At 45.6% G+C, this 22071-nt stretch overlaps 1 protein-coding gene across 1 annotated transcript in view; it reads right to left on the bottom strand.

Moving 5' to 3' along the window:
* PLXNA4 (plexin A4) overlaps positions 1-22071 on the bottom strand; it is a 511402-nt gene that overhangs the window by 61287 nt on the left and 428044 nt on the right. Inside the window, exons 13-19 of the mRNA XM_068400326.1 lie at positions 19194-19345; positions 18432-18549; positions 12130-12266; positions 10313-10480; positions 4584-4677; positions 1885-2124; positions 912-1058 (exon numbers count right to left, since the gene is read on the bottom strand). Of these exons, the coding sequence (XP_068256427.1) occupies positions 912-1058; positions 1885-2124; positions 4584-4677; positions 10313-10480; positions 12130-12266; positions 18432-18549; positions 19194-19345 (1056 nt within the window). The remainder of the gene's footprint in view (positions 1-911; positions 1059-1884; positions 2125-4583; positions 4678-10312; positions 10481-12129; positions 12267-18431; positions 18550-19193; positions 19346-22071) is intronic.

Here is a 22071-nt window from a genome sequence, read left to right as displayed (position 1 = left end):
TATAATGGTCACCATAACCTCTATTTTCTAAAAGTCCCTAGAAAACTCTCTTCTTTAAGAGCCATGCAGTGTGTCTCCATCAACCTCTATGGGTCTCACTGCATTGAAATACATAAACATGTGACAGATACAGCTTTGGGAGGGCAACAGAGAGGTGGCAAAAAGTTGATCACAAGGAATGAGAAACATTGATCATCTGTATGTCTGATGTCAGTTGTTAGCTTTTGTTGTGTTTCCACCCACAGCTCAGTACAACTCAGATGAGTTTGCTGATGTGCTGTTTATCAAGCAACAGGATTGAGGAATGCAAATTACTCAGAGGAAAATAAAGAAGGAGTGAGTGAATAAATCAACAGTGAGAGGAGAAGAAGCTCCCTCTGATGTAATCACTAGGTCCATTTTTCACAGGTTCCAAGAAGGATATGCAGGAGTTACTAAATTGTATAGATGTCAAAACCTCAAAGTCCAGTAACACTAGAGTCCATATCCTGCATTTTTTTTTCTCCTACATAAAGGCAAATTTTAGCCACCAGTGTGTTAGAAATTGCAGGGGACTGTGCTGAGTATAACAAAGTATGTCATGTAGGGAACATGTTATATATATGAACTCACATGAGCACCTAGGGTTCATAAAATTTGTACAAAAAACAGAACAGAGGCAAACTTTCCTAAAGAGTTTTGATTATGAAAGGTTTCTCACTGTCCATAAAGATCTCCAGGTTACTCCTTTACTTCTCCAAGTTGCTTTCGATGGGGATAGTATATCAAGATGGGTCTCTGATGTTTATGAGATCTACGGAAGGCAAATGGTGATGCAAACTCCTGGCAGATCTCCGCCAGCTCTTCAGCACTGGTTTGCCCACCCAACCCACCAAGGGTGGAAAGGTTGATGAGGTTGAAGCACCACTTACCATCACCTTGTGCCGTCCAGTGAGGTTTGGGGACTCGCATAGTAGTTGCACATCTGATACAGTCACCGCACAGGGCTTCTCACCAACCAAAACGGTGTAGTTCAGCTTGGCATTCCCTCCCGCCACTGGTGGGATCAGGTTCTTGCCCTGGATAGAAAGGAATATCACCCCACCCCCCCAAAAAAAAAATCAGGAAAGAGTTTGCCTTCCACCTCTCGTTTGTTACTGTGACACAAGTGTTAACACTGCACTTGACGTGTAGTTCACCATTAGCTAATGCAAAGAGGAAAAGCCAATTTAGAAAGTCATGCAGAGGACAGCATGGATGGCTACAGACTGTCATCAGTCAAAACAGTCTGTCCTGCTCCTCTCTCTCTGGAACTAAATGAGAAATGTTGCATATAAGTCTTGCACAAGCAGGCCCTCACAAAACATGTTTGGGCAAGTAAACCAGACCCCTTTCCAAACACACAAGAAGGTATTTTGCAAATCATTTCTTTGCACATGCACCACATACAAGTGCTGATATGAAAATGTTCAATCATAAAATGCCTTCTCTGTGTTGCTGACCAGATTACAGAAATGACTGGTGTAGGATTTAACCAGGAGTGAGAGGAAGCTCTTGAAAGCCCAAGAAAGAAATAGACATGGGCATTTAATTGCCAGCCCTGTTGCAGTGGTAGAAAATGTTCTTCTCTGGAGAGCAGCAGTGAGTGCAAATTTAGGCTGTACACAGGTAGCTGCAGCAGGAGTCTGTATTTTTTAGTTATGGGTATCAGCAGATGCTGAGCAGTGATTCGTGTTTGCAGATGGTGACTCTGATATGACGTGATATGGTAGGTGCAACGAGTGAAGGAAATTTCTGAGATGCAATTGGGATGCCACTGTGATTTGTGGTGTGCTGGCAGACACAGGGAGGCAATAGGCAGCATGTATTCATCCTTCCTCACCCAGGCCTTGGTCCCCATCTCACCTTCAGTATAATGGGACTTCCCGGCTTCAGCTCCAAGATCCCCGAGGGATTGAAAACCTCAAAGACTGGGTTTGGGTAGTAGGTGAAGTTGGTTTTGTTGAGGATCAGCAGGGACTGCACGTTGTCAAGAATGAAGCCAAACTCCTCTGGACGCTCAGCAAGCTCAGACTGGTGATTGGGGTCAACAGCCAGTGCTGGAGCCTGGCAGGTCATCTCTGTGCTGTTCTGCACCTCGCAGTTCTGGAGAAAGAAACCCAACACAAGAAGAGTTTATGTAAAATGCCCTCAGCCCTCCTGGTGGACAGATACCTCCCAGTGAAATGCTACTCTACCTACTGCCAGAGGACAGGGAGGAGCAGACCTCCTTGGTTATCGTGAGACAGGCTGGTGTTCCACTGCTTCAAAACATACTCCATATCCATCATGCAATCAAGGCTGAGAAGGGATTAGGAAAGCTTTGCTGGGGCAGGTGTGTGGAGCAGTTTGCACTGCAATTGGGCATGCTGTGCCTCTTCCCTGAGGGAGTTCAGCCTCTGGGTTTGACAGTGTCATCATCTTCCCTTAACCTCACTTCCTTCTGGAAATAGAAAGCTCTTCCTTTTTTTTTGTACAGCAGAGACTACTCAAAGTCTCAGTACCACCCTGCAATTAGCTCTCACACTCTGGGGATCATTCCAAAAGTATATGTGCACTGCGTGCTCAGTTGTGCCCAAGATTCCTCTTCGAACATCAGGTTACTTGAAATGAAGCCCAGGAAGCTGGAGTGGTGAAGACAACGCAGTAGGTCTCAGAAGACCCTGAAGTTCAATTCCAGCCCTGCCAAAGACCTGCTTTTTTGTGTATTAGAAATGAGTAATAGCTTGTGAAAGGCGTTTTATCCCAATTTCCATTTTCAATGACTAGGAATTAGATAATCTGGTTGTCCTTCAGAGTCTGAGCCTTCGTCTTTCTACATTGTGGTTGTTAGCACAACGCATCCTGGTCTCACCAAGAACCAACAGGCTCTGTGGACAAACAGCACCAGCTCTGTGGGACCCCAGCTGTGCTTGATATGAGAATCTTCTCCAAACTAGTCTGATACTTCCAGCATTGAGAGCACACTCATTATCACAGCTAGCATAGCTCAAGTGTTAATAATGCTTTGGCTCAAATCAATAGAGAGATAAGTGACTTGGACCAGCCAGTTTCGTATTGTAAAGTCAGTCAGATGTTCTTTGCTGTAACAGCTCTTGCAAGGAAGAAAAGGCACCAGAGTACTTCCCAGCGCAAAACTGATGGGTAGTTCTACATGAGCATGTGTGAGAGGATGAATAGGCTTCATCACCTGCACAATAGCATGATTGTTTGAGATCACTGTGTTAGGCAAGAGCTGGAGTCTGCTGGAAGAATAAGATGAAGTCATGCAGGCTTCTAATCCTGCAGGAAAGCTAGATAAGTGTTTGGCTGTGCTGCACCAGGAAATACAACACATTATCAAAACATGCCTATGAATATACATAATCAATTGGACCAGGGTGTTCCTAGAGTTCATGAGGGACTGGGAGATTGTCAATCAAGATCCACATCTGACCCAACAACCAATCTCAACAGATATTTCCTGAATCTGATGGGGCATGAGAAGCAATGAAATTTCTTTGGATTTGGCTTTGTGAAGGGAGATATTAGTTCATGGCAGAGCTGGCATAGGACCAAAATTCAGGTGTCTCAATGTGAAAACTGCAGATGCAAATGAATCTGCCCCATATATTTCTGCATTTTCTTTTTTGGATCTCCCACAGTTTTGCCATTGTTCATGTGACAGTAGATTATTTTAATGTATGCCAAGTGCTTTGAGAACCTTGGATGGAAAGCCCATGGATTAATCTTAAAATCTGAAAAATGCAGAGGATTTGGTCTTTCTGCACCAACCCCAATTAATGTCTCTGTGTTTTTTATTTTTGGAGCCTCTTCTTCTGGGATGCTCTTTCATACTTGGTCCCAGGAAGTGCCCATACACAGCCAACATCTTTTCAGATGCTGTTGCATGGCCTGCATCCTCCAATCTGCTGTAGGTACCAGCAAGTGCTGCCTGCTCCTGAGTCTCCTAATTGGAGGTGCTAAACCGACACCTTTTACAGCTCTATCTGAAGCTGCTCAGCAACTACTGGCAATTGGCTCCTTTAGAGTGAATTGTCCTCCCAGACCTTGGTAAAGATCTGCTGGCCTCCACAGAGCTGCTTCTGATTCCTCAGTGGTCACTGAGAGTTGAATTAGGCTGTAAATCTAGCTGGTTAAATCTGGATACACTCTTGCAGAATCCCAAATAGTCCAGGGAGTTGACACAGTAATACTGAAGAGTATCATTCACAGTTCCTTCTGATCCCAACATACCCAACCTGAATTTGTGTCTACTTATGCACAGACATGGCTGATAAATAATGCAGGTTATACATGGGCCTAGAGAGAGGACAGGTATCATTGAGCCAACCGAAGAAACAGGCTCAGCAGAGACCAGGACCTCAATGACCCTTTATGATACCTCTCTCTGTACCCTCTTTGGTCCAGTGCTCCTTCATGGAGAGACAATGAGGTGATCTTTCTGAAACAAAGTCATGCCCTCTTTTCTGGATGCAATAGGAGATTTCAACCTCCAGGGCTGTTAGCCAGTCCCTATCATCACCTTGGAGGTGTTCCCTCCCCAGCTCAGCAGGCATACTCACGTTGACGTGTTCCTTTCCACCATGCTTTGCCCGGATCTGAGGATTTTGGATGAGGTCTAGGTGAGTTCCCCACACTGCAATGGGTGTGTTGCCACTAGAGAAGAAGAAATGGAAGAAAAACATGAGCCCAGCTAATAGATATCAGAACTGATTGCACTAGCAATGAGTGATCTGTATTCCTTAATGTTGATTGCCAAGTGTCTGACCATATCTCACAGTCCCATGGGAAGGGAAGGAAAAACAAAACAAAACAAATAATTTTTCATTCAATAAGGGAAGAAATAAGTAAAAACACATGCTTGCTAAAACTGTCACGTCAAGCAGCATCTGGGTGTTTTTCATTGTTAGGACTCAGCAATCACAAGCTTCGGTAATGACAAAAAGAGTGGGAAATTTAACAGGGGGTCTTCAGAATGGTCCACATACTATAACTCCTATATCACTTAAGGAAGGGAGCCCAAAAATCCCTCATAGATACTGTCCTGTGCAAGCAACTCTTGAAGATTCAGTGCCACCTTGGTTGAGGGCTGTAGACCCATCTTGCATATTAAACCTGCTATAAAAACATCACCCTGAATAAGGTAATGTCACCTCAGTGAACACACTTCAGTGCTGCCAGGAACCTGGTCCTGCAGCATCTAGAAGAAACAGAGCCAAAGTCTTCAGCCTTGGTGTGCATAAGGCATTTGCTTGGTTTCCATTTGGTGATCCAGGCGGTTAAGCTCTGCCGTGTGTGTTAGATCCAACATACGACAGAATAGAGATTTCCAGTCACAGTGTCCCTTTGCTCAGGCAAAGACTGATTTCCTGAGAAAGACAATTCATACAAACCATCACCGTGCATTTGGTGGGTTTTCATGCTTTTATAACATCTCTCAGCCCAGCTTAACATGGGGAGATGTAGATGGAGTCCTCATTCCCTGCAATAAGTGTCACCAGAAGGAAACAGCTTTCAGAAACACATTTCTTTCCTTTCCCTTGCCTCTCCCAGCTGCATCCAGCAGTGCTATTTGTGGGAATTTGGGGAGGGAGGAAGGAAACTGCAAAGGAACATTCCCAGGCTTCAGCAGGAGCTGATGCACGGGTTGGCTTTGAACACTGTGTTGAGGGGAAGGGTTCACCATGGGCAGCTTTGGCCATCCCAAATCAAAACAGCATTGCTCTACCAAGGTGAGCTCTCCCTTTGCAGAACTGTGGTGGAGGCAACAGGATGCAAGGGCTGAAGGGGGAAGAGTTATCCAAGACAGCAAAACCCTCAGCTGTCAGGGCTCACACAGCCTGGGCAGGATGAGGAAATGTCATCAACAGACAGCCCCATCTCTGAGGGTTTCCCAGGGAGAGGAGTGCTCTCAGTTTCAGCACCTGCCTCCATAACTCCTCTTGGAAACTGTCCAGGCTGTAATTTATTTCCTGGAGTGCTCTGCTGAGAATGGGAGGTGAGGCCATGTGGAAATCAGTGTGATTGGGAAAAGAAAGCTCAGAATCCCTTTCCTGCCTCCAGGTAAACCTACGCATACAAGAAAGGTGAACAAGTGCATTTTAAGTGAACAAACACCAGAGAATAAACACACTGTAAGGAAGAAGCCTGTATTGGCCAACAGATCTCCCCCATTTCTGACCTTTGTTTTCCATGTTCCTCATTTATCTTCCATTATTAATCAGATGGGGCAGGTAGGAATGAATGCAAATATACATCTCTGCTCAGCAGTGTAGCTATCAGGTTTCAGAGAGCTGGCCACAGCTAGCTGGGACTGTGCTTCAGCACCTCTAGTTACATCCACACTGATAAACCAAACGGCCAGGACACCAGCTCAAACACTGGCTGGCAGCCATAGATGCTGATAAGCTGTTAACAGTACCCCAAAGCAACGCCCGGTCATGGTTCAAGGGATAGTAAGGGACAGGGAGCACTCCCAACAAGGACAGATGAAGCTAAACTTCCTTTGAAGGAGGAAAGAACATTGGTGGTATGGATGAGGGCTATGCATGCTTGCTGTTTTCAGGACCAAAGAATAGACCTGGATCAAGTACTTACTAGTTTAAAACATAGCCTATGTCACCAAGAAGCCTGTAAATTTCAAGTCATGGGCCATGAGCTCTGCCAAAGAGCATTGTCACAACCATATCTTTTGGCAGGTGCTCCTGTGATACTTCTCTGAGAGGTCTTTCATTCAAGCAATGCCTTTATGGACTGGTCCATGGTTAGAACAACATTTGACCTTGAGTTTTGCAGTGTACCTCAAGTTCTTGCTCTCTGAAACCATCAGCTGTGATGGAAAATTTCTAATGGGAAATTTTATGGGGCAAAATCACATTTTGCTATTTTCACAAGATCTGCTTGGATGGTTGAGTACTCTTGAATGCACGGGGGATCTCTTCTGAAGTCATACATCAGCTTACGAGAGAGCTCCTGCTCCCTGCCTTACAGAAAAAATACCCTCTCCCCAAAATTCAGCTTCACATTAAGTATTCCTGATATCACCCAGGGAGAGTTTGCTCACTAGAAACCAGAAGAGAAGGGTATAAACCAAGTTGTTCATTCTCCACTGTTCTGGTTATTCTGGATTTTTGTCCGTGAGCCTTTATAATTTTTATTATTATTTATTATTATTATGAATCTCTGCTGATTCAAACTAGAAGGGATTTTGTATCTTTAATCAGCTGAAAGCTTTACTTGTTCCAGACGTATCAAATGTGTGTGCCTATGTACAGATATAGGAGTGTGTGCATATATACATAAATCCTTTTATTTAATCAACCAAATCTGTGCACACAGTTTTAAACCCACATGTTAAAAATTCTGTGTTTGGTTTGGAAACCAAGCTTGCAGGGTCAGACCAGAGTTATTAAGCACAGCCACAGCACTGGATCAGAGAGGAGCCTTTTCTCTGAAAAAAAAAGCCAAAGCAGTTGTGTTTGCTGAAGACACAAAATCACCCCCAAACCCTCTCTGGTTTGCATCAAGCAAATAAAACTGTTGCTTGCCTTAGCATGAAAACCACCACCCGTTGCCTTTTGTGTCTGCAGGTGAATACCTGGTCACAGTCCGTTCTTGCCCAGGTCAGATCAGAGCCTGGAGATATGCTGCTGCCCAGCAAAATAACAGAGATGCCAAGACTATGAGCTTTCTTAATTTAACTCTTTATTGTTCCAAAAGCTCTGTGCATAATTTCGTGTCTATAGACTCAGATAATTGCTGGACGTAACTCAAACCAAACCCAGACCAAAAATATTAATGGAGCCTCATAAAATTCTAGCTACCTGCCAGCCCAGTGTGACTCTTTTTTTTTTTGGCTATGGGAGTATATTAACAGTAATCTTTTCTTTATTGTCTTGGAAAATGGCACTTGAGAAGGTTTTAAGCCAGGCTCAGTACCATCATTCACTAATTTTGCAAAGCTGGTTTAGTAGCAATCATCTATCCCTCAAAACAGCTTACCCCACAGCCAGGAGTGATGAATCAGAGCAGCACAGTGGATTTGCTGTAATGAATCAGACCGCCTAACAAAAATACTGAGGAGCAGCCTCCTCAGTCTGTCTCCAGATCCACGTGTCTTGACTAACTTATTTCTTGCTTGATTCTCAGGACTGGAGCTGGCTGCAGTTTCATCCAGCTCTGTGTGGAGGCCTTACTCTAATGCTTGTCTCCATTACAACCTGCTGGATGGAGTTATAGTGCTTAAAAATGTCCCCAACACCCTGAACCATGGTGGTAATCCTGGATATTGCATCTTCTCTCTCTGCACCTTTGGAGGGACTCAAAAGTGCGCAAGAAATAGGATGAAAGAGGGTAGGTGTGGTTAAAATTAGGCACCTGTTAATGTTCAAGTGGATGTTTTCCGATTTCAGAGACACTGAAGAGAGCAAATGGTAGAGGTTGTACCTGAATGATGAGGCAGGTAGAGTCCCAGTCATCCACCCTAGCAGCTACACACCCTGCAAGTAAGCTGGCACCCACTAAACAAGCACCTCTTCTTAATTTCCTTTGTGCTGGGAGGTGGGATGGGAAATCCAAGGCAGCAAGCAATGAGATGCAGAGTCTCTGCACCCCTGGGCTGGGCAAAGCTTTGCCAATATGCCTGAAGCATCTTCTTGGCTGCTTCTTCATGTCTTGCTGGCAGCTTCAGCAGAGAAACCAAGGAGCAAGCAGGCTCTGAAGAACTTCTCCTCTCACCTCCCAGCCAGACCTGAGGCCAGGTGGAGGAAGGTCCCTGTGCTGCAACTTTCCTGAGGATAATAAGGGAATTCACTCTCCTAGGCTGTCAATCTTGCACCTTGAACTCACTTTATTAAGGAAGGGAGTAAAGCGATTTCTCATTTCACTGATAATCCGAACTCTGACTGAAAATAAACCCCCCAAATGGAAAATCCAGACACTAAAGCTTCAAGCCTAATGTGCAAAGATTCAATCCAGTTAAATCGGTAAATTCCCTCATGGTAATTAAAGGCACTAATTGATTTGTGAAAACATCTTCTGGATGGGAGCTGAACTGGGCGGATTTACAAGCCCTGCTCCTAATCCCCGGATACTCCAATCAGTCCGGTTTGACAGGGAAGCAGAGAGCTGCCGTGGATGGGTGAGGGGAGACTAAGATTTCTTATTTTGTATCTTTTCAAGGAAATACCAGTGCATTTATGGCCAATTTCTCCCTTCCTGAGGCCATTTCTGCAGGCTTCTAAGAGGATTTTGGTATCGCTTTGATGCTTTCCACAACCAGGGCAAATACTCCTCTCAGACACCTTCATGTGAACCCTCTGAATTCACCAAAGCAGCATCAATGGGGTGAAGGGATGCCTAATGAGGAGGAAGGCTGTTTGGTAGGGCAGGGACTAGGTTTTCCATTGTGTTTCATCTCAGGAGACAGCCCTGGGGCTTTCAAGCATGGCGGACATCAAGCAATGCTGAGTCCTAAGCCAGCAAGTCCATGAAGGCTGTGGGAAAGGTAGGAGTTGCTGCTTTCAAACCCAAGGGAGAATCACTTCTCTAAGCACAGTTAAGACATTTATGCCTGGGTTTAAGAGATCGGTGACTGGTCCTGCAGCCATGCAAAGCTGTAGACCCAGCCCAATGGGGCCTGAAACACAGTCATGACCACAAGTACTAGGAATTGCAGCTCTTAGGGATACAACTGTGTAATTTAACTAGCCCCAGTGATCTGTAATATTACTCAGACAAGAAGCACCCTGGTGCTGGAGAGAAATCCTGGGCTGCAGTAAAGAGGAAGAAAGCTTCAACCCTAGGCTGGAGACTTGCTGCACCTACCTTTGTAATTAAAGTATGGAGTCTCCAAGGCAAGCTTCTGGTAAGCATTGGCAGCTGGATTTTTCTGCATTAAGCCAGGAAGCTTTGCTTTGCTAGTGAAGGCAGGGTGCACGATCATTTAGGTTTGGACTACGTGGAGTTTTTTTGGAGAAAGGACCCTGCTCCTGCCCATCCCTCACTAGACTGTGGAAATTTTGTCCCAGGGTGCGCATGAGCACAGATACACACTGAGTGTCCAAAGTGTCACAATGAATGCACAATGCACCACTGGCCTTTTAGTCTTCCCAGGAGGCAAGTCCACCAGCCCTCATGGTCTTAGGCTCTGGAAAATAGCTCTGCACAAATCTATTTCCTAGTGAACGCAGTGCTTGGAAAGCACTTTTCTGTATCAAGGACCAATATGAACCCACCAGTGCTGCATTAGAAAACCATGGGAGGTGGTAGGGAGTGTCCATGGGATGCTTACCTGAAGATGCTCCACTCAGGCTCGATCCTCAGGATGGTTGGATCCTCTACATATTCATACTGCAACTCCTGATGTATCTTGGCCTTGTCCACTCTCACAGACACCTTCACCTTCTCAAAGCCTTCGTCTGAGGCAGTGGTGTTACAGACAATGTGCTTGGTGGATCTCCTGTGAGCATAAGGAAGTAAATAAAACCCCGGTGCTACCAACAGCAAAACAAATGGTGCCCAAAAGAGCCCAGCTACTTACTCGTATGTCCTGTGACCTTAACCACTGTGAAGTGGTGAAACGCACAGCTGCAGGAATATGCTGTGAATGGTGTGACAAGTTTATCTGAGGAAGTGACATTGCCTTTTCACTAGTTTAAATAAAACCACAAAAGCCATCATTTCTCAGAACTCAGACTGAAAACTGAACCCCAAGGGAAGTCCAAAACAGACCTCTCTCCAGAAGTATTTCTGTGTGATTAAATACTTGATGGATGTTTCCTTCCTGCCTGCAGACCTGTGCAGCAGCAACTCATAAAAAGGGGTGTTTGCACCTCAGCTCTCCAGTCTGGGATAATAAAGTTTACTTTGCATTAGGACTGTAAGCCTTGTTTAAGTGCAGTTTGCAGCGTGCCTGGGACCTTTGCATGGAAGGTGCTAATGTAGTGGGAAGCGTTTTATGATTATACTCAGAGGATTCTGTCTCCTTTTGTGCAGGGCTCAAAACCAGCTCCAGGTCTGAATTTTGCAGTGTCCCTTACCTTCCATAAAGAGCCAAAAATCCAGGCTCCAAAGACCCTCAGTCTCCCCAGTCCTGTGATTTGTGATGCAGCCTCATCTTATACCCCTAGAAAGGATAAAACAGGGTGCATCCTTCCCTTGCAGCACGGCACTTGCCTTCACTGAATGCACCCTCCAGGTGCTCTCCAAATCCCCTGAAAGACCCTCCTAAAACTCCCCCATCTCTTCAGTAAACATCTCCAAGCAGCTGTGGTTCCCACTTGGCCTTTTAAATAACAAGCTGTGACTTCACCCTCCTGAATTATAGATGCTGAATCACACCACAGTCATGACAGGCAGCTAAACAGGATCCCCACAGCCAGGAGAGGGAAGGGCATTGCCCCAAGGCAGTGGTACCAGGTCTCCTGTGAATGAGCCCTTCTTCTGCCAAGGACATGCTGGGAGAAATGTGCCAACTTCATCTTCAGCCTCCACCGATACTGGCAGCAAAATGTGTTGCACTGGGTAGTTTTGAGCTGCGGGAGCCCCTGGGAACGGGATTCAGGCTCATTCTCACAGGGATCAGGGAACATTCAGCAGGTAACACTGACATTAAGCCTCTCTGAACTGCAATTGAACAGGAGCCAACTCAGAGCTAAAATGTTGCAAATCATTTCTTAGCACTACAGGACTATTCTGGGATAAAAGGGAGGTGTTTTAATACTTAGAACCAATGTTGTCAGGTTTTCTTTGTCACCTCTGCTGAAGCGGGGACATGAAAATGAATCTTGTAAATGACGTACTCCCAGAGCAAGTAGCAAAGCATAGGACCATGGAGAATTGTAGTGAAATTTGACAAGGGGCCGTGGAAAAAAACACATCAAATACCAATTAAAACAATGAAATAAATCCTATTCTCCCATCCCAAAACGTGCACAGTAAGGTTGTGCACAGTGCAGAATGCGAAAGTCCCATTGCTGAATAGACATGACCACAGGCAAAAGAGGCACTTAAGGGACAAGGTGTCTGGGCTGCAGAAGAAGTCTCTTGACTATAATTGCTCATATCTTTCAGACTCGGGCACATACAGTAGGAAGGACTCATCTGTACCTGTAGAAGAGGCAGGGTTGTCGACCGAAGGTCACGATGACTTTGCTGCCCGCATTGAGGTTGTTGCCTGTAATTGTCACCTGGGTGCCACCTGACACTGGTCCCCGCTTTGGCTTGAGATCAGAGAGGGTCAGAGTCTGTGAAGGCAAAGGGTCGTGGTGAAAACACAGCAGAGGAGCATAGGTACCTTCCCTCTCTTATTTTAGTGATGGAGAGAGGTAGGCACCTCCAAGGGTTAATCACATGTTACCTGGACTTCAGAAGATGACCATATCTTCTGGCCGATAGAGGAGCCTAGGATGACACCAGTCCTATCATAGGCACCCTGCCTGAATGCCAAGTTTGGTGGGATGAGTTCAGACCTAACCCCAGTCTGTTCTCCTCGCCTCTGCAAAATCAGGCCCGCCCTTGTACCTGCTCAGAAATACTCTATGTTTGCACAGTCAGTTCCAGGCCTGGAGTGGCTGAAGCCATGATCTCCCATCTCCACTACTTGTTTGACACAGCTCAGGTGTCTTTTTGCCATCATGCAACATCACCTCTGCAAGATAAACTGGCTCTTGAACTGGCTGATTGGATCTTAATGGGGACTCTCCACCTCCAAACTGTGGAGCTCACAAGTGATGAAAATGATCAGGTTTTGAAAAGATTACTGTAAAACCTGTTGATCTGAGAAGGGAACAGAACCTGCTGTATAGCTCCAGAAAGATGCCTAAAAACTCCCTCTGTGCTCATGGGCTTTTTCACAGAATCACAGACTGGTTGGGGTTGGAAGGGCCCTCTGGAGATCATCCAGTCCAACCCCCTGCCAAAGCAGGGTCACCCAGAGCACGTTGCACAGGGTCGTGTCCAGGCAGGTTTTGAATATCTCCAGAGAAGGAGACTCCCCACCCTCCCTGGGCAGCCTTCCCTGGGAAGGAGGAGAGCTGTCATTCAGCAGAGCATCTGAGCTCGTCTCTTGCCTCTCCCACACGCCCACCACATGACCCCAAATATTTCTCTTGTTCTTATCAGACTTGGATGCTGAGACAGTCTAGTACTGCATAAGTGTCCTGCACTGATACAGCACAGCAGTGCTTATGTTGAGATGTACTCTGAAATACTGCAGCCATGAAAGGAGCACTGTCCAGATGAACACCTTTCCTTTTTCTGCTGATTTTCTGAGCCTCTTTTCCAAACCTAACACGGTGCTGTGTTAATATATCAAAAAAAGGCACAATTCCTTTAGGGGCCCCAAATCTCAAACCTCTTTTTCTTACCCTCCTGCTCTCCCTTCTTGCCAAAACCAAGATAAAATACTTGCACTCTGAAGGCACAGATCACCCTGTTAACACAATGAAGAGAGGAGACATCCATTTTCAGGGAGAAATTTGGAGTTACAGTTTATTCTTTCATTTGCATTTTAATAGAAAAACTTTCCATTCAGTCCCAAGTGAAAAGCTACTATATGCATTTAAATGAAGATTATTTTTTTCCCCTCTCTTTAAGAATGATGACACAAATGCTTGAAGCTCTCCTCAGCTCCTCTGAATGAGCAGGTACATCACGCAGTCACCTCATTGAGCTCTGGAAACCATTAATCCATGTTTATAAAACCACCTGACACACATCACAGCTCCCTCTTGCACACACACAGAGTCCTCTCTGTCCCTGTCCCCCTCTGGCTATTCATTTTGAAAAACAGCAGCAAGGTTTCCACTTTGCTTTTGTTCAAAACGAAGCTACCACTTGGAGAAAGAGCTGAACATGAAAATCTGACATACAGCTCAGTAGAAAACTCTATTGTCAGAGCTGGACACTTCTTGTGTTTAAACGTGACTCGTTTTGACGTGATGGTTTGGAAACTGTTTTGCCTCAAGAAATCCTTCACCTATTAATTGCTGAAGGTTGGGAAGATATATAAGAAGAAAGAAGAAATTAAGAAACAAGAAATGCCCTGTCTCTCATACTTTTCTGAGAATATTTTCTAACAGCTTTTATTGGGATAAAAGATGCAGGAAGAGTATGTAGATGAAAAAGATGCACTTCAGTATGTAGTGCTCCTCTGTTTTTAGGGTACCGCCTCATGATGTGATGGCAACTCCTCTTTAATCCCTTTTAGATGGCCACTCATACCAGTGCAAAGTACTGTTGACCATGACAGCTGCTGCTGGGAGGTGACTTCCCACCTGGGAGAAAACAGATTGAGAGGGGCCAACTTAGTGCACGTAGCCTACACAACAGCACGGCAATAGTAGCTGCTTTACAAACCAGAGAGGGACATTGGAGTTAAAAACCCAAAGCCCTTGTCCCACTCCTGGATGGGTTTCCTGCCCTCATCCCAGACGTAGATAAACTGGCCACGCCGTTTTGAGGATCCTCACAGACCAGAACTACACCAGCAATGCTCCTTGGCAAAGCATTGCTATGTCTTGTGCCAATCTTGCAAAAGGGTTTGTGGCTAAGCTTTCAAAGTTGCTATAAACCATTAATTATTCACAGTGGCCTTCATAAATATTGCACAGCATGTTTGCAGTAAAACTCAGCCTCCAGACTGTTCACCATTTCCTTGCTGGTGAAAGATGATGGAAAATGCAAGGGGGTCTAGTGGATCTGTAATAGGCTGAAGTAGACAGTGACAATGAGGGAAAGAAGCCAGGAAATCTTCTGTACCTTTCTAGGGGCTTGCCTACTTTCCTCTGCTCCCCAGCCCTTTACTTTCCTCCAGAACCTTTTCCACATAGGCTGTCCACAGAGAAGCTGCCACCAGAGCTGTGTCTAAACTGATCTCATGGTGCATGCCAAGACCTTGGTTCCCACTTCATTCCTCCTGGGGACAAGGGCAGAGCAAGACGTGACTCAGATGCAGTTTGTGCAGCTGGGTTTCCTTTCTATAGGTTCAACAGTAGCAGCAGGAGGGGAAAGATGGAAGGGAGACCTGTTGCAAATGCTCTCCTGGGACAAGGATTTCAGGAGTAGACCCAGAAGAGATGCAATCAGAGTAGCCCACCCACATCACCTGCACTGAGCCATAATATTGTCATCCAAAGCCAGAATAAAGGCAAACTTGCTTCAGCATCTGAATTAAAAAGTGAAGGGAATTTTTTTTTGGCTTGAAAGACCATGGCAATAATCATAGCAACAAAATGAGTAACTTAAAAAAAACTTATTTTCATTTAGATCATCATAAATTTCATTTCAGCCTGCAACCAAATGCTTTGTTTCTCTTTTGGCTTATTGAACTCTCTAATGCAGTTTGCATGTTTGATCATAGATGAGCTTAAAACAAACTAATAGCATGTTGAATTGAAAAGTTCTGGTTAGAAATGTGGAGAACTGTTCTAGCATCTCTAAGCTACCTCTTTTTTAAAACACTGCAATTAAATACTCTGTTGAGTTCAAAATATCATCTCTTCCAATTCTTGCAGGAGAGGGGAAGGCTGAACCTATTGGTCAAATTTGACCCTATTTTGCTTCAAACCTTTTGAAAAGCAATTTTCCAGAGGATTTACTATGCGTCAGAAAGCGACATTTGTCTCCCATGCGATGTTAGTTTCCAAACATCTTCCTTCCCTTCCTTCCCAAAAGCTGCCACCCACCGTTGCAAGATGCCAAGGCATGTTGTGATGCCTGCAATAACATCTCTACCCTCCTGGCAGAAGTATGGGAGGAAGCCAAGCTGTGCCAACAAGCGCAGCTCCCACTATGAAAGCAATGGACATGGGAGAGGGCATATGATGGGCAGGCTGGAGAGCCTCTGTATTTTTTCCTGTCTAGCACAAAGGTATCAAGGTATTCAGCAGAGAAAACCCTGTTGACTTCATGCCTGTGCACGGCTGGGATAGCTGGCAGCCAGAAAGCCAGCAAGTGGAGGGAAAAGCTGTCACAGACGGACACGGATGATCAAAATCGGACAGTAATTCCAGGAGTAGCAAAGGTGACATGCTGAAGTGTAATGTCCTGGAAAGAGCCCTTCTGTCTGCCTAGTGGGGGCTATCTCTCAAGGTGTTTCTTTGCCTCCACCACCGTAGCACCTGAATGACATCAGAAAATACAGAGAATAGAGAAATTTCTGTAGCTCACGGGAGAAATCTAAGATATTTGCATTCATTACCAGTTCTCTTTACAGTAAAAAAAATGCTTGGGCATGTGAATAATTTCAGAAAAGACCCATTCCCTTGCAGGAGTCAAGAGCTTTTGGTGGGAACAAAGAGACCCTCATCTCAAACCTGTACAGATCTGCACAGATCAAGGCCAGGCAATGCTTGCATGTCCCCAGCAAGATGCCTTAGAGGACTGAGCAGGTCTCTTGGACAAGGAAAGTGGGTAGAAAGGGGGAGAGTGGAGCAAAAAACTAAGTCAAGTGAGCAATATGTCTTGAGCTCTACACAACTCTTCCTTGGCAAAGCGACACTCTCAGGCTGAACTTCAGGACATGGTTTAGCAGGCATGGTGGCATTGGGTCGATGGTTGGACTTGATGATCTTTTAGGTCTTTTCCAACCTTAACAATTCTATGATTCTATGAACTTGCACAGTAATAGTGAAGAATCAGGCCCAGAGTCCCTCTGACTGCTTTGCAAGCTGGTGTCCCAGACAGACGGTGTAGCAAGCCAATTTGTCAGCTCCAGCAGTCTCTAAAGAGAGGAGTGTGGCTGCTCTCTGAGTGCCATCAGCACACATTGCTAACTCCAGACAGCCTGCGAAGGGTGGCCACTCACAATAGGTATCCCTTTCCTCTTCTTCTTTGGACATATCTAACATTTGGGGCTGGAAATGCAGGAAACTCCCTGTTTTGGGGATACTGCTTGCTGCAGGGAAGTGAGTGGTATTTGTGCATGTGATCCCACTGCTCACCATCCCTAAGGACTTTTGACTTCATCCCCGAACTCCTCATGGCTAAGTTCTCTCTCAATACCACCTACCCTTCCCACTGCCAGACACATGATGTGCAGTGGCAGGAGGAAGCTACGTAAAACAAAGCAGGGTGTTGGTATTCATGGCATCCAATCCCATGGAGAGCTGTGCACTCAGAGGAACATCTTGGACTTACGTCTGGCCTATATCTGAGGCTTGAGAGAGACCTGGGCTGAGCTGAGGGTAGCGACCCAAGAGCTGCTGGGTTGTGCCAACCACAGATCTGAGAGCAGACATTTGCTGTCCTGAGCCCATCCCTCCAAGCATGAGGACCAGGGTGAGATCCCATACTCATTCATGTGTGCAGGCATCATCCTTACTTCAAGCTTCATGCTTGAACCATGGAGAGTGTAAAACCGTTGCCCACTTGCACCGAGCCCCAGTCATGCTCTACAGCTCACCCACAGCTTGGCTGGTGAACTGGTCCCTCCTTATCTAGTGCTGCTGGGGTGCAGCACTGCTTCTCCTGGACACCCAGAAGACCACCTAAAGCAAACACCTCTTGAATGCTACATCTTACAGAAAGCCCTGCCACTGCTATGGTGACTGCCAGTGGCCCAGTAAATGGGAATTTTTGGCCTTGCTAGCAGAAGGCCATGGGCTTTGCAGTGACCCAACACCGCAGGATCTCAGGACCTCTCTGGGCTTGCCGTGCCCTGAGCTGGGTGTTCCATGGCCAAGGGCCTTGTACCTGACCTGCCTGAGCTTGGCACTGGGGACACCCAACATGGCCAAGAGCTGCCACCCCAGGTAGGCACCGCCCAGCAAACACAAGCCCTTTGTGTGCCCGGGCTGCAGCTGGGTAGCTCTGTCACCAGTGCTGGGGACCAGCAAGAAGGGAGGACATGATGGGGAGAGGGGGGATGAAGATACCCCTGGGGAAGACCCAAAAGTGAGAAGGAAGAAACCCCACCATGAACATCACACTCCTCCTCCTGAAGACCTCAGGGTGGTAATGACTAGTGGCAACCCCCACGTTTCTGCTGTAGGACACTGGTGCCTTCAACTGCAGGGCCTGGAGGGATGCTGGTAGGATGAGCACCACACCCGGGAAAAGTAAGATACAAGAAATTTTTTTCCTTTTTTTTTTTTCCCCCTTTTTTCTTTCCCATATAGCATTTTAACTATTAATGAGGATTTTCTGTACTAATTTGGACCATGGCTGTATGTAACTGAAACTGGACTAATAACTTGGACTATTATTAGATTGTTAAAACATTAATTAGGCAAGATATTTTTGCTCATAACAAGATTTTGAAAGGAAATGGAAGGAATAACTTGATGTGCTCAGGACAGTAGTGAAGAGCTCAGAGGCTGAATATGGTCAAGGACAATGGAGAGATGCAGCAAAGGGGACCAGGGCCCAAGGACCTTCAGGGCCAAGCAGAACTTCTCACAGGACCTTACCATAAAGTAGTAGAGCTGTGAAGACCTGGCCATGAACTCTGGTTTGCACTCGGCCACGCAGATTTCCACGAATCCGGCATGCTGGCTGGGCTTGGCCTCCCCCATCTCACATACTATCCTGTGGAGAAAATGTGAACCAGAAGCAAGGTTTGAGGGATGGTTTGGTAGTCTGGGTACGACGGAATTGGAGCAAACAACCCACACTGCTGGGAAATGGACTACAGACTTAACTCATCCTCTTCTTTCCAATCCAGGATCCAAATTGTAGACTGAGTTATTCTTTAAAGAGTGGTGGCTTTTGGCTGTTGGCACTCGGTGGGGCAAATGCTCAGCTGGTGTAAATCAACACAGCTTCACTTCAACATATAGAAAAATGCTGGGCTGAGATCTGACCCCAGGGGTCCCTCTGTCCTCCAGCCTTGCAGTGTGGACAGCTTTGCAGCTGTAAGGCTTAATGATTGCTCCCGCATGGGATAAGCTGCTTCTTGGGACTGTTGCCCCACAAACTGGATTGAACACCCTTCTGGTGGCTGTTATGTGAAAGATGAAAGATAACTTTAGGGTATGAGCCATGAGGATTACCTAAATATGCAATCCAAAAACAGTAATAAATGGATTATTAGCTCCCAAGCTGTGAGGAATGGCAGCTTCCATTCCACACTTCCCAGGTTGGGTGGAATGGACTCCTTAGAAGACCCTACAGGTAACAATGACTGTTACTGGATGTGCTGTGGCCCACTGTCTGCCACACACCCAACTTACTGCTCTGCTGGGATGTACCCTTCCACCAGCGGTTTGCATTCCACTCCGGCCACTTTGACATGAGACACAATATCTCTGAACTCCAGCCCCAGATTCTCGCCACGGATGGTGACTTTGGTGCCTCCTTCACGAGGGCCTGTCACGGGATTGATCTGCAGAAACAAGCCAAGAAAAAGGAGAATAATCAAACCACCTACGTAAAGACATCAGCATCCTCTCAGGTGAAAGAAGAGGCATATCAGGTCTCTTTGTGACCACCAGATACACTCATAATTATGAATGCTAAACAATTGAGGGAACAAGTCTACTCCAGATACATCCCTAGCACCAGCCCCTTGCAAATATATTCTATATCACACATGCCCCAACTTCAGAGTATCCAAAATTCTGCCCCAGATCTCTTTTACTCTCTTTTGACTACTTGCAAAACATCCAGAGATTAATAGGAGATGTTTTCTAGGTAGGAGCAGGGTTTTCTGGTAGTGAAGCTGAGCTCTGCACTTTACAGACATGAGCCATGGAAAGGCAGGAGTGGGACATGGTGAAAAGAAATGGGAGAAAGAACAAGAAAAGGACACAAATGTCTTCAGCCAATCACTTTAAATCCTAAATTCCCAGCCCAAAGCACATAGAGGTTTTGATCTGTTCTGGAAGTAGATACTGGTCATGCATCACAAACTCAGCTGAAAACGTCCACCTGAAAAAAAAAGCTGAGACACAACAGAAACAGCGTGTCAGATTAGGTATGGAGTAGGTAGACGGTGACTGACACAGTAACAGCAGTTGCTGTGTGCCAACACATGTTTCTGAAAGAGCTGCAGTTGCCCTCACAGGAGAGCTGGGGCCAGGGGAAGGGCAGACATGGCAGCATGGATGGCTTATTCGTAGGATGGAGGACTCTTGACTGGGAAACCCCTGAGCCCCAACTTGAGATGAGTGGTTATCCCAACAGTCCTGGTGGCGTGATGTTTGCTTCCCAGTCTGGACCTTCACCAGACCCTAGCAGGGGTAGGATCTCTGCATCTTGCTCAGCAGTGTCTGTGCTGGGCTGCAGAGCCAAAGCACCACCCGGACTCCAGAGCTCACCTCTCCCTCCCATTGCAGAGCCTCACCCTGCACCCAGAGCTGTCTGTCTCTCTGCAACATTTCTGGCCCATGCAAAAGGGACGTGTACGTGGAAAAGCATTCTGCAGTACATCCATCACCCTTGTTCAGAGCCAGGTGGAAATTAGCATTGGAGTTGTCTCCTCAACACTGAAACAACACAGAAATCATGGGGCTGGCCCTTAATTATCTCAGTTCCGCCCTTCCAATTATTCAGCGTGCCCAAATGCTTTGCCATACAATTGGCTCGTTGAAAGGGTCTTCAAAGTTGCTTTCAAAGGGTATTCCTTGCTGCCCATTCAGGATGCCATGGCTGCCATCTGCCAGCGTTGGCAAGGCTCTCTCTGCAGTGAGGAAGGGGGAATTCCCTGTCTGAGGTCCGTACCCACTGGCCGATGGCTCTGCCAACTGGGAATCTAGGGCTGGCAGCTAGACCCTTGCATAGCAGTTGGACTGGCAGAGAAAGTTGAGGCACTAGCACAAGCAGGGCTGCTCTTGACTGCTTCCCAGCACTGAGTCTGGCACCAGGGTTAGACTAATTTCCACCCAGAGGCCAATTTTTAGAAGGTCCATCTTTAAGCAAAGGGGAGAGACCCTGGCACATTTAGGGGATATTTTATTTTAGCATATTTAATCTTAGGTACCATGAACCACCTCCTGAATGAGTGTGTCTTTGCTCTGACTATACAGGGAACCAACAGAGGTGAAAAAATGATGACTGATCACAGGTGACCACAGACAAGTGCTTGGACATGTAGGGTTGTGTAGCATAGACACAACCTCTGCAGCACAAGATCCATGCAGCAGCCTGGTCTCTGGTCCAAAAACCAAATACCACTTGAGCCAACAAAATCAGAATCATGGCAGGCTTATTCCTACTCCAAAAGTCAACAAGATACTTAAGTCTGAGAAAGAAAATAGCACAACATTCATAAATATGACAGGTGAAATGATTATTTAGGTTGGCTGGAGATTTGACCTTTAGATGGTCTGTGGTGATGAGATTGATAGACAAGTAGAAAACGAATAAAAAGAGAAACTAAGAGAGAGGCATTTGGGTTTATTTTCCAGGAAATGAGGAAAGTCTCTTAAAAAATGAGAATGAAAATGGAATTTCTATTCTAGGAGAAACTAATACTGATTGTCTCAGTTGGAGACTCAACATTGAAAACTTGAACTATTGTCCAAAAAATGGCAATTCCAAAATATTTTTATTCTGAATCACTAATAAATATCTATTCAAGCAAAGTTTTTTGTTTGAAATACTTATTTTGCTGACGTCAGTTAATCTTCTCCTGATAAAACACTTTAAATGAATGATGCTGGAAGGCTAGAATAAATTACCATAACAAATGCAGCCTGATATGTACTCAAAATGATAAAAGAAAGATAAACTAAAATTCTCACATTTTATTTTATTTCCTTATGTGTGAAATACATTTTATAAGAGAACTGAGCTCCCCATGGAATATTTTGGTTCTGTTTTGTGGTATTAAACTTGCCGTCAAATGGTTTTTACTTATTCTAGTAAGGTAGACATCTAGTAAGCTAGGTCTGTGGTTAATTAGGGCTCACCTATGCTTGAAAGAGTTTGCTAGCATGGGCGGTACATCTCATAGCAGGACAAAAGAGGATTTTTTTTCTCATATGGTTGATGTCATTTCCCTGAATAAAATGTGTAGTGGTGAAAAGGAACATCTTGCTAAAAAAGTCCTTTTCTTTAGAACTAGGGGTGAGTTTGAGACAAAAGTCACAAAAACCCTCAGTGGAAACA

The sequence above is a fragment of the Nyctibius grandis genome, chromosome 5, assembly GCF_013368605.1.
Source record: "Nyctibius grandis isolate bNycGra1 chromosome 5, bNycGra1.pri, whole genome shotgun sequence".
Classification (NCBI taxonomy): domain Eukaryota; kingdom Metazoa; phylum Chordata; class Aves; order Nyctibiiformes; family Nyctibiidae; genus Nyctibius; species Nyctibius grandis.
This window is presented reverse-complemented; position numbering and strand designations above follow the sequence as displayed.